Source organism: Impatiens glandulifera, unplaced genomic scaffold (genome assembly GCF_907164915.1).
Source record: "Impatiens glandulifera unplaced genomic scaffold, dImpGla2.1, whole genome shotgun sequence".
Classification (NCBI taxonomy): domain Eukaryota; kingdom Viridiplantae; phylum Streptophyta; class Magnoliopsida; order Ericales; family Balsaminaceae; genus Impatiens; species Impatiens glandulifera.
Genome location: NW_025919008.1, coordinates 114,066 through 137,361, shown reverse-complemented (window position 1 = coordinate 137,361; position 23,296 = coordinate 114,066). Strand labels below are relative to the sequence as shown.

Sequence of the window (23,296 nt, the reverse complement as noted above, 5' to 3'; positions counted from 1 at the left end):
TTTTGACGTCCATCCTCCTCCTTCTATGAATGAAAAATCTAATTAAGTTTAATAGGTACAAATTAGTGCATTGAGAGATTGAGGGAGCTGAAAGATAAAACCATACCCTCTTTGAAACCTTCCAACATTTTGGTTGGTTGGTTAGGTTAAGGAGGAGTTGGGAGAATTTTGTTTTGTTTTGTTTGAGACAGAAAAGATCATAGCTAGAGTTGGGAGTATGAACGGAAATATGAATAACAGAACCGAGCAGCATGTAGCGGTTGCAATTGACAAGGATAAAGGAAGCCAATATGGCCTCAAATGGGCTATCGATCATGTTCTTACCCGCGGCCAAACTATTACACTCCTTCACGTCAAAAACCGTTCTTCCACAAGTATATATATATATAATCTCTCTATCTATCTATCTCTTTTTCTCGATCTCATGACTCATGAGTTATATTAATTTCTTTGTTTCTCGAACGAACGTGTAGTTACCCAAAGTGACAACCAACTAGCCAAGGAGCTCTTTTTGCCATACCGAGCCTTTTGTACACGCAAGGATGTGAGTTTCATCTATCCCTTTTCTTGTTTTTATGTCTTCCTTTTCGGAAGTGATTCATCCTTCTCGAAAGCAGCATACAACTCTCCGTTATACTGCGCTCTCCAAGTGTGCTTGTTCCTCTTCTTCCTTACCATGGCAAGTCTGTCCGATGAGAAGAAAAAAGAAAGCGTTAAACAACTTGTGTTTTTTTTCTGGAAAATAAACCAAATACATTTATTAAATCCTAACTGTTTCTAATTTCCAACATATTAATATTAATATGTGAAAGAGAGACAACATATATATATAGATCACAATTAGGAACAAAATATCTATTTTAATATGCATGCTTGGATGTTCCAAATAACAAACATTAACAAGGATATATATAAAAGAAAAAGGCAATACATCCAAAAATAAATCCAAATTAATCAAATGGTACTAGTTTATGAGGTCTAAATTCTCAAAAAATCCAAGCCTTTTAAGTATTTAAATGCCCTTATTTCTCATATAGTTTACAACATTTTACTCCACTATCAAAGTGGATTATTTCTATGGTTCTTTAATATTTTTTTTTTCTTGTTGAGAATTTACTTTTTTTGATATATATATATATATATATATATATATATATATATATATATATATATATATATATATATATATATATAGTTAGTTAGTTGAATATAGAATAAAAATACATTTTTTAATTTATTTATAGATAATTTTATCCTTTAAAAAATAAATATAATTTATAAGTGGGTTTATCCTTTCATAAAATATATATAATTTATACTAGATTTATAATCAAAAAAAAGTTAAAAGTTAGAATAATATTGTTTTGCATGAAAACTTTATTTATTTATTTCAATGTTCATATTTTGAATTTTCACTATTAATATATTTTTGTAATGTGGGCAGATCAAATCAAATGAGATTATAATAGAAGATATAGACATTGCAAAAGCTCTATGTGAGTACGTGAAGCAAAACTTTATTGGTATGTTGGTTATGGGCGCACCCTCCAAAAATTCTTTTGTTAGGTATTTCTCTGCCATCTCTATATCATTTTTCTTTTAGATAATATAAAAACTAATGTTTATACTTACATATACATAAATAACATATAATAATTTATAAAATATTTTTTATAAATATGAATATATTTCAAATTAAAAATATAAAGGGCAAATTACTAAGGAGGTCCTCTAATTACTTCAATCGCTCACTTTTAGTCCTCAAATTAATTTTTAAAACAAATCACTCTTTCAACTTTAAAAAAATCACCAATATCATTTCCGTCAAATTTTTAAATAAATATAATGGCTTAAGCTTAAAATATTATTTTTTATACATTATCTTTAATTATATTTTTTATATTTATATATATAATTATTAAATCGCTTATATTTATATATATATATATATATATTCATTAATTTTTATATTTATATAATTTTTAAATCTCTTTTTTTATATATATATTATTTATATATATATATATATATTTCTATATCTATAAAATAAAGTTTAAAAATAATATATATATATCTTTAATTATTAATTATATATATATATATATATTTATATATTTATATAATATATATTTTAAAAAATAATATGAAGGTTAAATTCCAACTATATATAATATACTCAATTACTTTTAAACTTTAAATTATTTTTTAAAATATATATTATATAAATATTATATATAAATTAATGAGTAAAGATAATATATATATATATATATTATATAAATTATTTTAAATTTTTGTTTTATATAGATATAAATAAAAAAAAATAATATTTATATATATTATATAAAAATTTTAATAATTTAATAATTATATAAATATAAAAAATAATAATAAAAATATATATAAGCGATTAAATAATTATATATATAAATATAAAAAATAATATTAAAAATAATATATAAAGAAATTAATATTTTAAAAAATAAGCCGTTTAACAAAAAAAAAAAAAAATGATGTAAGAGATCTTGGTGACCTTTTTAAAAATTGAAGGACGATTTGTTTCAAAAATTAGTTTGAGGGCTAAAAGTGAACGATCAGTAAATTAAAGGGCTAACCAATATCTAAAAAAATAATATTGTCCGTTTGATGACAGATTCAAGAGTGATATTCCGACCGTGGTTTCGAAGACGGCGCCAGAGTTCTGCACGGTGTACATCATCTCGAAAGCAAAGGTCGCGTCCGTCCGATCAGCTACTGTTCCTGTTCCCAATCCTCCCCCTCGTCCTTCTTCGTCCAGTCAGAACATCATGGTTCCCACTACCTCAGATGCACAACAAAACTTTTTAAGCAAAAGTATGATCATTCTCATTTTATTCTTCTTTCTTTCTTTTGGTTCTTCAAAATCTTTTTTGCGTTTTCATTTTTTGTTATTACTTGCATTTTCAGGCGCACCGGAGAGAAATCACTTTGCTCCAAGACAATCCTTCGAAGATGAGATCAGGTGAAGTGTGATAGGCGCGCTTCTATAAGTTTCCATGCAATCCAAAAGATTTTACTCTCTAAATTATTACTGTTTGTTTGTTTGTGGCAACCTAATTAAATATATATATAGCAGATCTCCGTTTGACAGAAACAGAATGTCGACCCAATCATATGACGACTTCCCTACGTCGGACATATCATTTATTGGTGGCAGGCCAAGCATGGACCGTCTACCAGGAATGTCCTTTGAGAGCCAAGAATCAATCAATCTCCCTCGGCTTTCATATAGCTCAGACACAGACCAAAGAAACAGTTTTGGCTCGCCTCTTCCATCAGGGTATAAGTTATCTGATTTAGCTTCCAATCAAGGCTTGTCAGACACTAGCATGCCTTATTCAGGCACACAGAACATGGTATAATCTTATCTTTAATTAATTGGAATGCAAAACATTTATTTACTTACTTAATTGATAAATGGGAATTTGCATATATATTTAGAAAACTTAATATACAGTCTGAGTCTGCTCTAATTGAAAGTTTTTTGAAAATTTTAGGAAGATGTTGAAGCTGAGATGAGGCGTCTTAGGCAAGAGCTGAAACAGACTATGGACATGTACAGTACAGCCTGCAAAGAAGCACTCTCCGCAAAACAGAAGGTATTAATAAAAACTCATATTCCTACAAAACATTGCATTTGAAACTAATATTAATTCCATCAAGCTCATCCACATGAAAATATAATCTGACAGGCCAAGGAACTTCATCGATGGAAACTGGAAGAGGAACAAAGGCTAGAAGAGGCACGGTTAGCAGAGGAAGCTGCACTTGCACTTGCAGAGAAAGAGAGAGCAAAAACTAGAGCAGCCCTGGAAGCTGCAGAAGCAGCACAGAGGATTGCTGAACTTGAAGCCCGGAAGAGAATGGAAGCAGAAACAAAAGCCCTTAAAGAATCAGAGGAAAAGAAGAAAGTGTTAGATACATTAGCCCAAAACGATGTCAGGTACCGCAAATACACAATAGAGGAAATTGAGGCTGCAACTGGTAAATTCTCCGATTCTCAGAAAGTAGGAGAAGGAGGTTATGGACCCGTGTACAAGTGCTTCCTAGATCATACTCCTGTTGCTGTAAAAGTCCTTCGTCCTGATGCAGCTCAAGGAAGATCGCAGTTTCAGCAAGAGGTTTGCTCATCCTCAATTTAATCTTAAGGGAATTGATGTTGGGACAATGAGATATTTAAGATTAATTAAATTCAAATAACATGCATGCATGCAGGTTGAAGTGTTGAGCTGCATAAGGCATCCAAACATGGTTCTCCTCCTCGGTGCTTGCCCCGACTATGGTTGCCTAGTCTACGAATATATGGCAAACGGTAGTTTAGAAGATCGCCTTCTCAGAAACGACAAAACACCCCCACTTTCATGGCAAATGAGATTCCGCATAGCAGCTGAAATAGCCACCGGACTTCTTTTCCTCCACCAAGCAAAACCAGAGCCACTTGTCCATCGCGACCTAAAACCCGCAAACATTCTCCTCGATCGAAACTTCGTAAGCAAAATAAGCGATGTGGGTTTAGCTCGTTTGGTCCCACCGTCAGTTGCAGACAGCGTAACACAGTACCACATGACATCAACCGCCGGAACATTCTGTTACATAGACCCTGAATACCAACAAACGGGGATGCTTGGGACGAAATCCGATATTTACTCACTTGGAATTATGCTTCTCCAGCTGATAACCGCAAAACCTCCTATGGGATTGACCCATCATGTTGAGAGGTCTATTGAAAGAGGCACTTTCGCTGAGATGCTTGATCAGTCTATTAATGATTGGCCGGTAGAAGAAGCCTTGAGTTTTGCAAAATTGTCTCTCAAGTGCGCAGAATTGAGGAGGAGAGATAGGCCTGATTTGAAGACCGTTATTTTGCCTGAAGTTAATAGGTTGAGAGCTTTGGCTGAGGAGCAGGAGGATTCGATGTCTGGATATAATAGGATGACCACGAGGACGATGATGTCTGGTTGTGGGTCTGGTACTGGTCCGATGAGTGCCTCGAGTATGAATCAACCTGGTTATGAAACACGTACCTCACAGATTCGATCAAACCCTTCTTCGTATGCTTCGGCTGGAGATAATCTTGTATAGTTGGAAAATTCCCTTCTTTTTTTTTATTTTTACAATTTTTTTTTAGGTATTTGGAAACATCTTTGAAACATACAAAAATCTTGGATCCTGAAACCTATTTGGATGATGATATTTTGGCTGTGGATACGAATCCATAAACATAAATCGTCACAAGTCTTTTGAAACTAAACTTAGGATTGATTAGACAAATTCAGGAATTTATTGATAATTTTTTCCCTTTCAATTGAATTTGATTATATGAATGATAAGTGTTTTCTAATGGGGCATTTTTATTATTATGATCATGTGTTGTAAAGGTCAAAAAGAGTATTTGATTCTCATTTTCAAATTTTGTATTCTTTTGCAGGCTTGACACTTAAAAGTGTGCATATCAATTTTAATTGAAGGAGGGAAGGAATTTTCATTGGAGTCATTGGAGTTAGAATGAAGGATGAGTATGTTGTAATAAAGACATTGTACTAGTTTTGGCAAATGTATAAATATCCATGTTCTTTTTTGCCCCCAAGATATATAAATATATATTTAAGGCTATGTTTGTTTATCAAGATATATATCTCAAGCAACTTGGTGATCCTTTGAAGTTTGAAGATCAAGTTTGGGATGATTGGGAATGCATGCTAGTAAAATTACTTTAAGGGCTTATATGATATTAAATAAGTTGTTTTTTAGGGTGATGAAGTAGGGATGACAACGGGTATCTGTCTGTGAACCAAATTTTTATTTTATTACCCGAACCCAACAAGTATCTTTATTTATATTCTCATCTTCGATATGTCGGGTATTCGATCTTCGACAGGTACCTCATTATTTGATAGAGTGCAAAGTTATATATTTTTATTAAAATGAAGTTACAAAGTAAGATTGAAGACACAAATTTTAATTCTTTTAGAGTATTATTTATCTATATAAGTAGGTTGTAGATGTTGAAAAATAAACAAGTTTTGTTGTCATTATAATTGAAGAAGAAAATATAGAGTAAATGTTGAAAAATAAATTAAGGATTGGAGATTAAAATTGATGAGAGAAAAATAATATTGTGCTAATTAAAGATTAAGATAAAAGTGATGAAGGATAAATAATATTTTTTGTTATTAGAATATTTTATTTTTGTGTAGGTAAAATTAAATAAACTAGAGTTATTTCCCTACGTTGTAGGGGTCATTTTATACCTGATAAACAATTTTTTAAAGATAAATATTGTTGATTACAATTTAGAATAAGATAAAAGATAAGTGTAAATTAATTACATTATAACGTTAAAATTATAATATTATATAAATCACACCACCATTCATGAATATTATTAACAAAATTTTTTATACTAATAAATTATATTTTAAATATTTCTTCTCATTTTTATAATATTAAGTACTTTAAAAGATAAATAGATCTTATTTTAAACTTTTAAGAGAAGACTCATATAATACCTTTAAATATGACAAATTATAGATATAGAAAATGTTTAACAAAAAATTTAACGGAAATTAATCATTAATAAATAATAAAAAATTTTTAACAATATAATAAAAAAATCTTATAAATAAAATAAACAAATAACAATTACATAATTAAAGGAGAGGAGAGCACATGGAGTCGCTCCGATTATGTGAGACCCAACTTTTACTATCTATGAGCTATTTTTATGACCTTACATTTTAGAAGGTTAGCGTGACATGAGAGCCTTTCAAGATAGATTGGTCCAGTTCCTAATGTAATTCATAAGAATATATCCAAGTTTTTTCTGGCCTTTTCTCTCTTGCTTATCCGTTTTTTTATATTTAATCGGTCCACCTCATTATCTGGATCAATTTCAGATATAAAAACTTTATTATTGACCTAAAATATTATAATTTAACATATTATAATAAATAAATATATTTATCAAACAAATTTTTGAATTAATAAAAAAAATTAATATAAAATTTAAATAACCATTATATTATATTACTCAACTTTTAGGAGCTAAAATTTAGCTTCACAATTACTTCTTATCCTTAGAATAATTTGTCGAACTATAAAATGTGAAAATATTTGCATTGTTTTTATTATAAAAAAAATAAAAATATATTTTTAAATATCTTAAATCAAAGATTATAATATATTTTCATAGTTATAAAAAAAATATGATCTTTAGGCCCTTTTTTATATAAAAAAAATAAAACAATAAAAATTAACTAATAAGTTTTGCTTAAAAAATACAAACTACATTGTCAAACTATTTGAAAAAAAATAAGTTCTTTTAAAAGGTTAATCTAAATATTTTTAGAAAAATAAAATAAAGTTATAAAAATTTCAAAATTAATGTAATTTTCTAATTAACTTTTAATGATATGATATTTATTTTAGATTCATTATCTACCTATTTATTATTCAATTCCAAATTCAAGAAAAATAATAAAAGAAAAAATATAATTCATATATTTATATATTTATTTACATAATAAATCAAAAAATACAATTAAATTATAAGATAGAAAACAAAAAATGAATAAAAAAAAATAAATTAAACTAAAATAATATTTAAGAAATTTTGATAAAAATAAAAAAAATACAAATTTGGTACATCAAATTTAAAATTACATTATTATTATTATTATTATATAATAAATGTTTGAAAATATTTAAACTTAATTTAGATATAATCAAATAAAAGTTATATTATCTTATGTCATTTTTTTAAATCATATAAATTTTTTGATTTTTTTATATTAAATATTATTTTATATGAGATAATAACATTTAAATTTAATATATATATATATATAATTAAATAAATAAATAATATTATGAGTTTATAACTATAATTTTAAAAATAATTTATTTTTATTTAAGTTATTTAAACTTAAAATAAAAATTGAGAAAATTTGATTGAAAAAGAAAGATAAAATTTAAAATTACATTATTATTATTATTATATAAATAAAGGTTATATCATTTCATATCGTTTTTTTACATTATATAAATTTTTTAAATAAAAAATATTTTATAAATTTGTAATTTTAATTATAAAAGTTATTATACCCATATAAAAATGTACTATTAACAAAAACATAAAAAATTAAATCTCACTCTAAAAAAATAATTAATCTTTTTTTTTTGATGTAGGGTAAATAAAGTATATATTATTATTTTTCTTATATTAAATTAAATCTCTTAACTCTAATTTAATATACAGACATTTGTAGATTTACTGGGTGGTTCTTAATTCTTAAATATGAGATTATTGACTCTAATTTTTAGTTACATTTTATTTTTGTCTTAATTTCTTGTGTCAAAGTGTTATGCGAATCCTTTGAATTTTTATATAATTTTGTTGATTGTTTTTAAAAAAATATTATTTTATGAATTATTGTTATACAATAATAAGAACAAATTCATAATTAAATGAAGATAACATTACTCTTCATTTTACGAACTTCATAAAAAACGAAATTAGAATTCATTTTATAAAAAAAAACTAACATAATTCCATAGTCAATACCCGATTTTAACTTAAAAAATGAATAAATATAAATAAATTATATTGGCTTAAAATTTATTTTATCTTTTGAATAATGTTTGAAAAAAGAGAATTTTATTAGATTTCTAAAATATTTTATTAAATATATTTTTTATTTTTATATATTTTTAAATATAATTAAAAAATTAGAATCTTTTTTTTAGAAGGCTAATTTTTGTTAGAAAATTTTTCATCACAAAAGAAACGAAGTAATTTACTCGAAGATAAGAGAGGGGATAAACTCATACGGGATGAATGATATAATAGTATATAACACATTTTACCTATCATTGATATAGTTTGATATTATAGTTCAGCATTTAAATAAGTATTTATAACCAATTTTCAAAAAATCTTTTTTTTCTAAGACCAACCTAATCCAAAAAATTTGAAAGTAGGTCATAGAAAATTTAGATTAATAAAACTCCTTCACTAAATTATAAAAAAAAAATTCTTAAATAGTATCTTGTAAAAAAGAAGATTAACTAAATGATACAAATTCTATATTTATAATCAAAGATTAAGTGAGTATTAATATATTTTGTTCAATAAAAAATATATCACTACTAATAGTAACTTAATTCTAATAATAATATTAACTTAAAAATAATATATATGTTTATATAATATAAAATATGTTTCGATCATATGTATATTAATTATTTTTAATTGTTAAAGTTGACTGCATCAATTTTTTGCAATGAGTTTCTGTTAGGATCTAGATCGCCGCTAGAGGACTGGGGGTTGGACCGGTTAGCGGTTCTCACTCGAAGGGTGGTGGTTAATCTAGTTAGAGATTAACACCGGGGTTTCAATACTACACAACCTGTCACAAACCCTTGAACTAGGTTCAAGCGCGGAAGAGGTTTGCTTTCAAGTTGAAGCGGCACGCTTGTATGATAGGCAGAAACGGTATTGTATAATGGAGGTTTGAAGTTTGATGGGTCGGCTTTAGTAACCTGGAAATTCGGCTTGGATAGGATTAAGTCGGTTATAGTGGTATAGATCGGTTAAGTAATGAAACCGGCAGACAGTAAATAACAAGACAGATTTTATGGATGTTCGGAGATAAAACTCCTACGTCACCCCTTCCTCTCGAAACTGCGAGAAGGATATTCACTAAGGAATACAAGTACAAACCGATCGAGACTTATTTCCTGCTCGATAACACTCTTACAGTTTACACCGAAATTGTAAAACACACTTTAACTTTTAACACTTAGGCTTTCTAAAACAGCACAATCTTATCACTTGTAGTAAATGCTCTTAGCGCTCGTTATCCCAATGTATGTCCCGCATTTACTCTTCTTCAACTGCCCCTTTTATAGGTGAAATATGCCAACGGTCATATTTCACTGCCTTGAATCTGATTGGCTGAGCAGAGGTGCAGTGATTCAGTGTTTCAGAGATTCAGACCTGCGGTCGTTTCCTCAGACCTGATGGTCAACCTCAGACCTGGTATTCTGTCTCAGACCTGCCGGTCTGTTCTTCCGGTATGTAAGACAAGCCTGCCGGGTTTGTCTTTTACTTGATGTAGGCATTGTCTGTTGGACAGTTGTCTGTACTTGGAAGATTTCCTTTCTGACTTATCCCGAAGTGGAAAGATCCGGTAGTATTGTCTTCTGCAGTCTACAGTCTTTCCTCAGACTTGCATGAATATGGAAGTGTTCAGTCTGTTCCTTTGGTATCGTTCTCAACAGATACCCGAATTGTCTTCTTGTTCTGGTCGGCCATTTGTCTTAACCGAATGGCTTTTGGTATGAGTGATGTAACCGGACTTCTTCCGGTTTTTCCTCTGCCTTGTGGATGATCGGCTGTTTGATGATTCCGGTTTTAAGTTTTGGCCGATCCTTTCTTTGTGCGGTCACGTTCCGAATACTCTTGGTCGGTTTACTAGCCTGACCGGTTAGTTTTCTTTAGCCGGTTCCGGTTCGGTTCCTTGTTCCTGCATGGAAAGTTTATTTAAGTTAGGTTTATTTGAACCGGTCTGATTTTATCTAACAGTTTCAATAAATTTAGTAAAAGAATTGTTGAGACATTTGTATTTTTCATAAAGTTAAAAAGTGTAGATATACAAGAGTCAAGACAAAAAAAAATATTTTAGAGATAGATCACACTCGGTCACGGTGAAGATGAAACTACGTTGTAGTAGGGTAAATACCAGTATTGATAACATTCAAGAAAAATGCAGAAAATTTATCAAATAATAAAAAACTGTAATAAATAAATATTGTCTACAAATAAATAATTTCTTGACCAACCAAATTAAGAAAATTCTCTTACAAAAATTCAAACTAAAAAATAGTATTATTTAAAGAAAAAATAAATTGGACCTTTGTATTTTTTATAAAGTGAGATAGTATTGATATACAAGAGTCAGGACAAAAAAAAAATATTTTAGAGATAAAACTTTGTTTGAAAGTTTAAATCACACTCGTTCAATGTAATAACATTAAAAAAAATGCAGAAAATTACTAAATAATAAAAGATGTGATATAAAAAATATATATTGTCCCAAATAAATAGTTTCTTGAACAACCAAATTAAGAAAATTCTCTTAAAACAATTCAAACTAAAATAATAATATTATTTAAAGAAAAAATAAGTTTGCTCAATCAAATTCTCTTTAAACCTTTATATTTTTAATAAAGTGAGATAGTGTAGATATACCAGAATCAAGATAAAAATAAGAATATTTTAGAGATAGAACTTTATTAAAAAGTTTACATCACACTCGGTCATTTTGGAGATGAAACCACGCTTTAGTAGAGTGATCACCATAACATTTAAGAAAAAGACAGAAAATTACCAAATAATAAAAACTGTGATATAAAAAAATAATATTGTTCACAAATAAATGATTTCTTGAACAACCAAATTAAAAAAATTCTCTTAAGCAATAAATAAATAAATATATATATATATATAAAGATTAGAGATAAAAAAAATTAGGTACGAAATTAATATATATAGATTTTAGTTGAGAGAAATATTTAATATTGTTATTTAAAATATTTATTTATATATAACCACCTATTTAAAATAAATAGTCTTAACTTACTTAATATATATATAATTTTAAATTTTTATATATTATGATAAGTAGAAAGTGAAAAAAAATTTAATTAGAAAAAGGAGTAATATTAGGAATTAATTAGAAAGATAAATTATGAAATGAAAAAATTCTTGAATATAAAATAATGAATTGAGATAGAAATCATAAAGAATTTGTGTATAAACCTTCCTATTCATCTATTAAACATTATTATATATTGTTATTATATATATATAAATAAATATGTTATGTAATATTATATATTTTAATATAAAAAATATTTTATATTATTAGTGTGAAAAAATATAAATATTTATATAGTAAGAGTAAGAAAAAAAATACTTAATAATTAGATTAAAAAAGAGAGTCAAAATATATAAAAAAAAATAATTTAAAAAGTAGAGTAATTTATAGAGTTAATTAAGAAAGAGAAATTATGAATTGAGATAAAAATAATTTGTGTATAAACCTTCATATTCATCTATTAAAAATTATTATATATATTATTATTATATATATAAATAAATATATTATGTAATATTATATATCTTTATATAAAAAATATTAATAAAACAATATTTTATATTATTAGTGTGAAAAAATATAAAAATTTATATAGTAAATAAAAAAAATACTTAATAATTAGATTAAGAAAGAGAAATATATATATTATGAAAGATATTTATACTCATACTTAAAATACTTAAAATGCAGTAAACATCTCAGTCATTTATCTCAACCCAAAAACTCAAACTCAAAAAATATTCTTAGAATATTTATTTTTATGATAAATTTTATTTTTTTCAATATTATCTATATATTTATCTAAAATTACAAATTAAACTCATAATTTTATAACAACTTATTAATTACTTTTAAATTCTCATTCAATTATTTATACAACTGCATAAAATAAATTAAACATTATTACATAAACACAAATTATATCTCATAAAAAAATACAACAAAACAAATCTTATTAAAATTATCATATATATATATATATATATATAAATTAAATACGAAATTAATATATATAGATTTTAGTTGAGAGAAATATTTAATATTGTTATTAAAATATTTATTTATATATAACCACCTATTTAAAATAAATAGTCATAACTTACCTAATATATATATATATATTAATATAATTTTAAATTTTTATATATTATGAAAGTGAAAAAAAATTAGAAAAAAGAGTAATATTAAGAATTAATTAGAAAGATAAATTATGAAATGAAAAAATTCTTGAATATAAAATAAAGAAATTAATTTAGAAAGTAAATAATTACATAGAGTTAATTAATAGAGAGAAATTATGAAATGAGATAGAAATCATAATGAATTTGTGTATAAACTTTCATATTCATCCATTATTATATATATATTGTTATTATATATAAAAATAAATATGTTATGTAATATTATATATTTTAATATAAAAAATATTTTATATTATTAGTATGAAAAAATATAAATATTTATATAGTGAAAGTATGAAAAAAATATTTAATAATTAGATTAAGAAAGAGATGTAAAATATATAAAGAAATTAATTTAGAAAGTGAGTAATTTATAGAGTTAATAATTTGTGTATAAACCTTCATATTTATCTATTAAACATTATTATTATATATATTATTATTATATATATATATATAAATAAATATGTGATGTAATATTATATATCTTTATGTAAAAATATTAATAAAAAAAATATTTTATATTATTAGTGTGAAGTATATAAAAATTTATACAGTAACTAGAAAAAAAATACTTAATAATTAGATTAAGAAAAAATATATATATATATTATGAAAGAAATTTATACATCTCTAATTTAAATACATATTCTCATACTTAAAATGCAGTAAACATCTCAGTAATTTATCTCCAACCCAAAAACTCAAACTCAAAAGAATATTCTCATAATATTCATTTTTATAATAAATTTTAATTTTTTCAATATTATCTATATATTTATCTAAAATTACAAATTGAACCCATAATTTTACAACAACTTATTAATTCTTTTAAAATTCTCATTCAATTATTTATACAATTACATAAAATAAATTAAACATTATTACATAAACACAAATTACATCTCACAAACAAAAAAAAATACAACAAAACAAACCTTATTAAAATTATCATGAATTAAGCATATAAATAAATTAAAATATAAATAAATAAAATATGTACACAAATTAAAATATAAATAAGTTATATAAATTAATTAAAAACAAACTAAAATGACTGAAATGAAAGTTTTGAAAATCTTTTGAGTATGTGAAAAATGTCCCTGCATATTTGGGTTTGGAGGAGAAAGATTTTGTAGGAAAACTTAAAATGCAGTTGAGTGACCTATAATGGAGTTGTTTGTTGGTGGGTTGGAGATGATATTATATTATGAGAGAGAAAATAAGTAAGATAAATAAATTAGGAAAGAAAAATTACCTGAATTTTGTGAATGATTGTAGAGTTAGAAGCTACAAAAGGAGGCCGATGATGTTTTTGCAGCTGCCTGAAATGATCAAATTCCTGGAAAAAAAATACAAATCAGTGAAAACGGATTGTTGAAACATAACATAATGCAAATTCAATTATTGAAAACATTATATTGATAGAGAAATTGAGAAGATTATGAATAGAGATAGCACACGACAAAAGGAGATCCACGAAATAAAATACTCTGTGTTGGTTTCTTTGCCTAGAATATTCTTTTTTGGTGTTTGTCCCACATAGGAAGTGAGTAAGAAAAATGTCTTGACCTGGCCCTATAAATAAAGGCCTTGTGTGTTAGTTTTTTCTTGCACTATCAGTATCTGTAATTCGTGTTAACGATTATAGTGGAATATTTTCAGTGGCTCTGCCCGTGGATTAGTCAGCACTTTTGCTGGATACCACGTTAAATCGGGTGTCGCTTTCATTCTGTATTTTACTATTATTATCATTGTTCTTGCATCCGTTATAACAAACTGGTATCAGAGCTTGGTTGTTCAGATCTGCTCAGGCAAGAACGATGGTTGGAAGTAAAAGTTTGAAAGCCGACAAGTTTACTGGGAGGAATAGCTTCAGTCTGTGGCAGATCAAGGTTCGGGCATTGTTGAAACAACACGGCCTATGGGCTCCCTTGATGAAGCCTGCACCTGTCCCACCACCTGCTGATATGGAGTCTTTGGAAGAGAAGACACACTCGACATTGCTCTTGGCTCTGGAAGACGATATCATTACTGAGGTGGCTGAGGAGGAAACCGCTGCTGGTTTGTGGTCTAAGCTGGAGACTTTATACATGAAGAAGAGCTTAACCAACAAGTTGCTTTTGAAGCAACGTCTGTTCAGTCTGCGTATGCAGGAAGGTACACCTCTTAGAGACCATCTAGATCAATTAAATGCAATATTATTAGATCTGCGTAATATTGATATTAAGATAGATGATGAGGATGCTGCCTTGATTCTGTTAGTTTGCTACTAGCCCAACAGCCTGACTATCCGTGGACCTCACACATGTATAAATTTGAAAACTCCTTATGAACTATGGTCTGGGAAGCTTGCTGATTACTCTAATTTGAGAACTTTTGGTTGCACGGTCTACTATCATGTCAATGAGGGGAAGTTGGAGCCAAGAGCAAAGAAGGGAGTATTTGTAGGCTATGGGGATGGTGTGAAAGGATATAGGATCTGGTCCCCTTCTGAGAGGAGGGTTATTCTGAGTAAGAATGTTGTCTTTGATGAAAATTCCATGGTTAACCCAAATGTGAAGTTCACCATTCCGGTAGATTGTGGTGTCAAGAAACAGGTGGAGCAGGAAAAGACTGAGGCTAGTTGTGAAGCAGATGAGAGTTTTTCTCAACCACTTTCAGAGGCAGATTTTCCAGTTGCTCCATCATCATCTGTAGAACATCATAATCTAGCTCTTAATCGCCCTAGAAGAGCTAATTTTGGAGTACCTCCTATAATGTATGGCTATGAGGACATGGTTGCCTATGCTTTACAGGTTGTAGAGGAAGTGGATCCTCATGAGCCATCCACCTACAAGGAAGCTGTTACAGGTACTGAGTCTGTCCAATGGCTTGCTGCCATGGGAGATGAGATGGCGTCACTTCAAAAGAATCAGACTTGGGAATTAGCTAGAAGACCACCAGAGAGAAATGTTGTCACTTGTAAATGGTTGTTCAAGAAGAAGGAAGGGTTGTCACCAGCTGAGGGAGTCAAGTATAAAGCCAGGTTAGTTGCTAGAGGGTTCAGTCAGAAAGAGGGAGTGGACTATAATGAGATATTCTCACCAGTAGTCAGACATACTTCCATCAGGGTGCTACTTGCTATAGTTGCACATCAGGACCTGGAACTCGAACAGCTAGACGTGAAGACAGCTTTCTTACATGGAGAGTTGGAAGAAGAGATATACATGACTCAGCCAGATGGTTTCAGGAACCTGGAAAAGAGGACTATGTTTGCAAGTTGAAGAAGTCCTTATATGGATTGAAACAGTCTCCGAAGCAGTGGTATAAGCGGTTCGATAGCTACATGTTTGAGATTGGCTATTCAAGGAGTCCGTATGACAATTGTGTCTACTACAACAAGCTCAAAGATGGTTCCTTCATCTATTTGGTATTGTATGTAGATGATATGTTGCTAGCTGCTGAGAAGAAGTCTGACATTCAAAAGTTGAAGGGGCTACTCAATATAGAATTCGAAATGAAGGATTTGTGTGCTGCTAAGAAAATTTTGGGAATGGAGATCTACAGAGATAGAAGTCATAAGAAGCTATTCTTGTCATAGAAGGGATATATTCAGAAAGTTCTATCGAGATTTGGAATGGCTACTGCTAAGCCCATTGATACTCCTAGTGCTTCAAATGCACATTTGTCTGTAGCATTTGTACCTAAATCATCTCAGGAGAAGGAATACATGTCACATGTTCCTTATGCTAGTGCAGTGAGAAGCTTGATGTATGCTATGGTCTGCACTAGACCGGATCTTGCACATGCTGTTAGTGTTGTCAGTAGGTTCATGGGAGACCCTGGTAAGGAACACTGGCAAACAGTGAAGAGGATTTTCCGCTATCTCAGGGGTACATCTGATATTGGTCTCAGTTATGGTGGTGATAGTCAGTGTCTAGTATCTGGTTACTCAGATTCTGACTATGCTGGAGATGTAGACAGTAGAAGATCGATGACCGGTTATGTATTCACACTTGGTGGTTCTGTTGTGAGTTGGAAGGCTACTCTGCAGCCGACAGTAACCTTGTCTACTACAGAGGCAGAATATATGGCCTTGACAGAAACTGCTAAGGAAGGAATCTGGTTAAAAAGATTGGTTAGTGACTTGGGTCTACACCACGATCAGGCTTCAGTGTACTGCGACAGTTTGAGTGCAATATGCTTAACCAATGATCAAGTTCACCATGAAAGAACAAAACACATTGATGTGAGGTACCATTTTCTGAGAAGTGAGAAGAGGATCAAGGTAAACAAAGTGGGGACTGCAGACAATCCATCTGATATGTTTACCAAGCCAGTTCCGTAGAGCAAGTTTCAACACTGTTTGAACTTGCTCAATGTTAGAAGCTGTTGATTGCCCTTGAAGGGGCAAGGCCTGAGGTAGAGCAGGTCACATCTGGGCATTCGGTGTAATGCATCTGTTTTTTATCTGGGCATTCAGTGTAATGCATCTGGCACATCTGGTACTTAATGTACATCTGGTGCATCTGGCTATCTGGGAAATATTCAAGTCAAGGTGGAGATTTGTTGGTTTCTTTGCCTAGAATATTCTTTTTTGGTGTTTGTCCCACATAGGAAGTGAGTAAGAAAAATGTCTTGACCTGGCCCTATAAATAAAGGCCTTGTGTGTTAGTTTTTTCTTGCACTATCAGTATCTGTAATTCGTGTTAACGATTATAGTGGAATATTTTCAGTGGCTCTGCCCGTGGATTAGTCAGCACTTTTGCTGGATACCACGTTAAATCGGGTGTCGCTTTCATTCTGTCTTTTACTATTATTATCATTGTTCTTGCATCCGTTATAACACTCTATATATGAAGATATCACTCTTCTCTCTTCAATTGAACCTCGTTGATCTAAGATTATTTATAAGAATAAAATATTTAGATAGAGTAATATATTGGTTTAATTGTAGTTATATACGTTGATATAATCAATATTTATTGCTAGTTGATATAATCAATATTTATTGCTAAATTTAATTAATAGATAATTCTAATATGATAACTGAAATTTTTTATTTTTACATATTTTTAATAATTATAATATGATAACTGAATTTTTTTTTTTTACATATTTTCATTAATTATAATATAATAATTGAAATTTTTTATTTTTATATATTTTTATATTTAATATTTAATGCTAAACTGAATTAATATAAATAAAATAATTTTATAATAAATATAATATAATAACTGAAACTCTTATTATTTTTGCAATTTTTTATAATTAATATTAATGTTAAATTCAATTAATAAAAAATATTAATATATATATATATATATATATATATATAAAAGAGTAACGGACATAGATAATTATGAAACTTAGTTAATAGAATTGATGAAAAAATATATATTTTATATTATTAGTGAGAAAATATATATATGGTAAGGGAAATAAAAAAATTAATTAATAAAGATAAATGAAGAGAGAGAAATATATATATCTAACTTATAAAATTATCTAGGATGATGTAGATCATTTTAGAAAGAGCGTGATGTATACCTCCAACATTTCAAAATTAAGCGTCATTAGATATATATAAATGAGGTAAATGATGAGATGTGAAATGTCACATTAACACTTAAGAACGTAAATTTTATTGTCACAATAAATAAAGAATATATAAATATTTTTTAATATTAGTATAGTTACACCTCAGAACTGAATGAATATCTTTTTCATTCTCAAATTTGATTTAAAATATCTGAATTGAATTCAACAATCGAGTACCCACTATAATAATGAATATAATAATGAAGTACTAAAGGAAGACTGCATTAGGTAAGAAGCCGCTTAAAGGAAAATAAAAATGAAAGGAATTTAATAATTCTGACATTGCAACCAAAATAAATTCAAATTCATAACTATTACAAGTTACATAATATATTACAACTAAATGAAACTATTCTAAAATGAATTGAAAAATAAATTCCTTAAAAATAAGTGCAAAATACAGTACTTGAAAATAATTGATGTGTAATGATTTTAAAAAAATGCAAAATTAGAGTGCAACCCCTTTTGCACAATTCAGATCATCTAATATTATTTTCTTCCTATTCTTCACTTATAGGGGTGGTACAAAATTGTAATTATTTTATTTTATTTATTACGTTTTTGCCCATCTCATGTGAGAGGGTACAAGGAGAGTAGTAAGAAAATAATAAGGGAAAAGTGTCAATTTTATCATTTAACTATAACGGTATAACGGAATATTCATGCATTACTGAACTAATTTTTGTTTGTTCATATTACTGTAATTGAGTTTAATGTTCATTTATGTCACTGCTGCACAAAAAACATTCAAATCCGTTAAGTTTTTCGTTAAATGATGACACTAGTGATTGACATATCATTTTTATAAAATTAATATATATTATATATTTATTTTTATTCACTATTTCTAAATAATAAACTTAATTTATATTTTCAAAGGCATTAATCAAATAAATTATACGTTTTGAGAAACCTTAACAATAATTCACTTTTTTATAATTAATATATTTTTAATATTTAATTTTATTAACATTTCTAAATAATAAAATCCGATAATAAAAATAAATATTGAAAAAATATTAATTAAAAAAAAAGTAAATTATTGTTAGTCTCTCAAAATGTCTATATTGTTTGGTTAATGTCTATGAAAATATAAAAGTTTTATTATTTAGAAATTATGAATAAAAATAAAAATATAATATATATATATATATATATATATATTAATTTTTTAAAAATGACATTTCAATCACATTTGTTATCATTTAACGAAAAACTTAACGAACTTTAATGATTTTGTTAAATAGTGATATAGATGAACATTAAGTACAACTACAGTGATATAAACGAACAAAAATTAGTTCAGTAATATACGTGAATATTCCGTTATAGTTTAATGATAAAATTGACATTCTTCCCAAAATAATAGTTGATAATTTGCTCTCCCTTTTACAACTATAAATATTGCAACTCAAAATGTAATATAGTTTTAAATTATATAGTTGCAAAAGTAATAAAATATTACATTTTTTATAATATTAAAGTACAATTCTTTTTTTAAAAATTAAAACATTGCAATATCACCTTTTTTTTTTTATTAAACTCTTTACATCACTCAATCACTTGCAACTAATAATTTTAATATTTTGATTTTCATGTAATTTTCTACTCTTCAATAGGAACAAATAAATGTGCAACAAAGAGTGTTACACTTTTGAATTACAAAATATGTTGGTGATGCTTTAGTTTTCTTATATAAACTAAAAATGTTATTTCAACTAATGTATTTATAACATAGTTTGAAACACATGAATGAAAATAGTTGCTAAAAATGTTACATAGTATTGAAATTTAATAAATTGTTTAAAATCATTTACAATATAATTTTTATACCATACTAGTTCAAATAGAATTACAATAATTTAAAGAATATACACGGTACTATATGTTTCATATGTTTAAAATTAAATAAAAGTAAGTATAAGAATATCATAACATTGAATAAAATTCTTGAAATTAATTACAATATATTTTTGTAACTAGTTTTAATGTAACTAATAATGGAAAAGTTAAAAATGATGTGATTTTGGTAATTGGTTGATTATGGTTAAAATTAAATAAAATCATGACAATCAATTTCTTTCCATGATTGGTTTGAAGATTCAAAATCATTTAAATTATATATATATATATATATATTATTTTAAACTACTTTTAAGAGAGTAATAGCGATAGTTTTAGCGATATTTTTTTTATCGGCGTTGTTAATTAATAAAACACCGAACTAGGTCACTTTACAACCTTTATTGAAATCTAATCAGAGCTAAAATTACTCCTTCTGGATTAGAGACAAGATTAGTGCATTCACAAATACAAGAATTATGAACTCAAAATGTAATTTTGTAATGTACCTTCACAAACAATGGCCAACTACATCGGAGTAGAGACTATCCAAGGGATAGGCACATATGACATAGTTGTTGCGACCCTTTCCTCATGCGTAACCAAGCACCGAACCCTTAATCCGTGAATACTCTATTTTTTTTTTTAAATTTCTTTGTGAAGTAACTAAAGTGGCGACTCTTAAAGTCAACTGAATTATTACGTTTTGAACACGTACTAATCTAGAACATGTATGGACCAAACATGGAAATATCTATGATATAGAACTCCATTTTGGTTCATCATCTCAAACAGATAGGACAACATCCTATATGGATAGTTCTCATATCTACTTTTTGTGAGATTCGAGAGAAATGTAAGCCACGGGGTTCTATAACATAGCTTTTATAGAACAAACTATTTTCTAAAAAGTACACGGGTCGTGTTTACCATTTAAGTCCTTTGATGCATCCCTTCCATGGACGGAGCACTCGAAAGGATAGGTAAGGCATGAGATTGACCAACTTCCGATCGCACAAAACGCTCTTAAGGATAGAGCAATCGAATGGATAAATCACTCTTAGGATTAGATCTTTCACGCCCTAAAATACAAGACGTTAGGTGAACTCTAAAATTGATAGACGCTTAAGAAAAGAGAAAGCCTCGTGTACAAGAAGAAAACAATTTCTTAAGACGTGGGGGACAAATTAAACGCGTACAAATGCCCTCTTCAAATCTTGGCGGATTTTGAGAGGCTCGATATTGATGCCTTTGGAAATTTAGGTCATGGTGGCAATCGTTACCAAGGAACAAAACAATTTTGGAATCTTGGGGGCAAGAGTGAAAGTGACTTGTTCAAACTTGTCAATTAGTCTCATTAAATATTTGTGATAGGGTTTTAGGTTCTCTTGTTTCACTTGTCATTCAAGATTTGCTTGGTATATGACCAAATTTGAATCTCCGATTACATCCAATTTCTTGCCCCTTCTCATATGCGAGTTTCATTCCCGAAAGTCATTCTTCATACGACTTCATTATTGGTGATCAAGTACTTGAGTTTTACAGTCGGGTTGTATGTTCTAACCGGATATATGAGAAGGATTCTGATTCCATGCTTTTGTTTTCACAAGGACCTATCAAACATGAGCCCCCATGAGTCGTTTTTAGTCATCATGATTTTCATTGTAAGGGAATGACATCTCGTCTTCTTTTTTTGACATCAATCGATTATTCGGTTAGAAAGTTTAGCTACCACACTTCCCATTTGATACATGGGAATTCTATATTGAGCCTTTTTGTGGGCTTGAGCCTGGGTGACGGATGTAGGGTTTCGCCATTTTTGTCTTCTTTTATTGCAGCGTTGAATCAAAGGATTTAGTCATTGGGAGACACTACACTCTATGGCCTCCTGATCCTCACATCCCATTTATCATTTGACATTTTGTCTCGGTTGATTTGGTCTAATGATTCATTAGATTTATTTTCCCAAAGAAGCCTTGGTCGACTCTATTTGATCCTCATCGATGAAGAGAAAATAGATAGGTGAAGAAGAAGAGGGAATGGAGTGCATTGTGCAAGTGGTTGATTTGGTCTAATGACTTATTAGATTTATTTTCCCAAAGAAGCCTTGGTCGACTCTATTTGATCCTCATCGAGGAAGAGAAAATAGATAGGTGAAGAAGAAGAGGGAATGGAGTGCATTGTTCAAGGGTTGGTTATGTCTAGGTGGTCGTTAAGCCTGCGTTCGTGGACCAAGGCCAAAGCCTGGCGTGTTGACCTTGAGATGATCCCCTCCCCATGGACGAGGCCTCTTGCCGACTTGGTAAGATGCCTCTTGTCTCAATATTTTTCTTTCTTAAAAGATATAATTCATTTAGCCCATTTTTATCCATTCAAACATTTGTACTATTTTTTTTAATCTTATTAAAATTATTCGGAATTTAATTATTTTGTAATTCGACTCAAAAAATATCGTCTTTAAATTAATTATTTATTTTAAGTCCGCACAGAGTTCGCATAGAAATATTTTATGAAATAATTCATTGACTCGGAGTTATTTTCAAAATTATAATTATAATTATAATGTAAAAAAGAGTGTTTATTAAATATAAAATAAAATTTTACAAAAACCAGGATAATTGTGATGTTTTGGGTGCATAAAAAAATAGTACGTTGTAGATTAATTAATCTATTATGATTGTATATATAAATAGAGATAAAAGTAATTAATGTGAAGAAATTGATATGATTATAATAAAGAAGAATCCATTTAACTCAATACACAAATTCCAATATTTTTGTAAATATTTTATTTGGTAAGAATTATTATTATTTTTTTAATTAGTGATTAAAGAATTTCTCAATTGTATTTGCAATTTTAATTTACAATTTATCTAATTAATTTATTCAATCCAAATTACAAATTTATAATTTTTTTAAAAATAAAAATTGAATTGTAATCTACTATTAACTCCTATAAAAATATAAATATACGGAAAAAGCTATTAA

At 28.2% G+C, this 23,296-nt stretch overlaps 2 protein-coding genes across 2 annotated transcripts; both read left to right on the top strand.

Moving 5' to 3' along the window:
* The first annotated feature begins 97 nt into the window (after positions 1–97).
* On the top strand, positions 98–5,123 carry LOC124917327 (U-box domain-containing protein 35-like). Its single transcript, XM_047457783.1, has 9 exons — positions 98–374; positions 474–544; positions 1,445–1,566; positions 2,636–2,853; positions 2,947–3,001; positions 3,116–3,395; positions 3,537–3,638; positions 3,732–4,160; positions 4,255–5,123. Exons 1-9 carry the CDS (start codon positions 218–220, stop codon positions 5,119–5,121), a joined length of 2,301 nt encoding a protein of 766 aa, XP_047313739.1. The 5' UTR covers positions 98–217; the 3' UTR covers positions 5,122–5,123.
* Positions 5,124–16,499: 11,376 nt separating this feature from the next.
* On the top strand, positions 16,500–17,210 carry LOC124917326 (secreted RxLR effector protein 161-like). The gene has a single exon (XM_047457782.1). The coding sequence runs from the start codon at positions 16,500–16,502 to the stop codon at positions 17,208–17,210; it is 711 nt and encodes a 236-aa protein (XP_047313738.1).
* The last annotated feature ends 6,086 nt before the right edge of the window (positions 17,211–23,296 follow it).

Coding starts and splice junctions, on each gene's coding strand:
- LOC124917327 (XM_047457783.1), top strand. CDS start 218: ATGAACGGAAATATGAATAACAGAACCGAGCAGCATGTAGCGGTTGCA. Junction 3,002..3,115: donor TCCTTCGAAGATGAGATCAG/GTGAAGTGTGAT, acceptor TATATATAGCAG/ATCTCCGTTTGACAGAAACA. Junction 4,161..4,254: donor GATCGCAGTTTCAGCAAGAG/GTTTGCTCATCC, acceptor GCATGCATGCAG/GTTGAAGTGTTGAGCTGCAT.
- LOC124917326 (XM_047457782.1), top strand. CDS start 16,500: ATGGCTACTGCTAAGCCCATTGATACTCCTAGTGCTTCAAATGCACAT.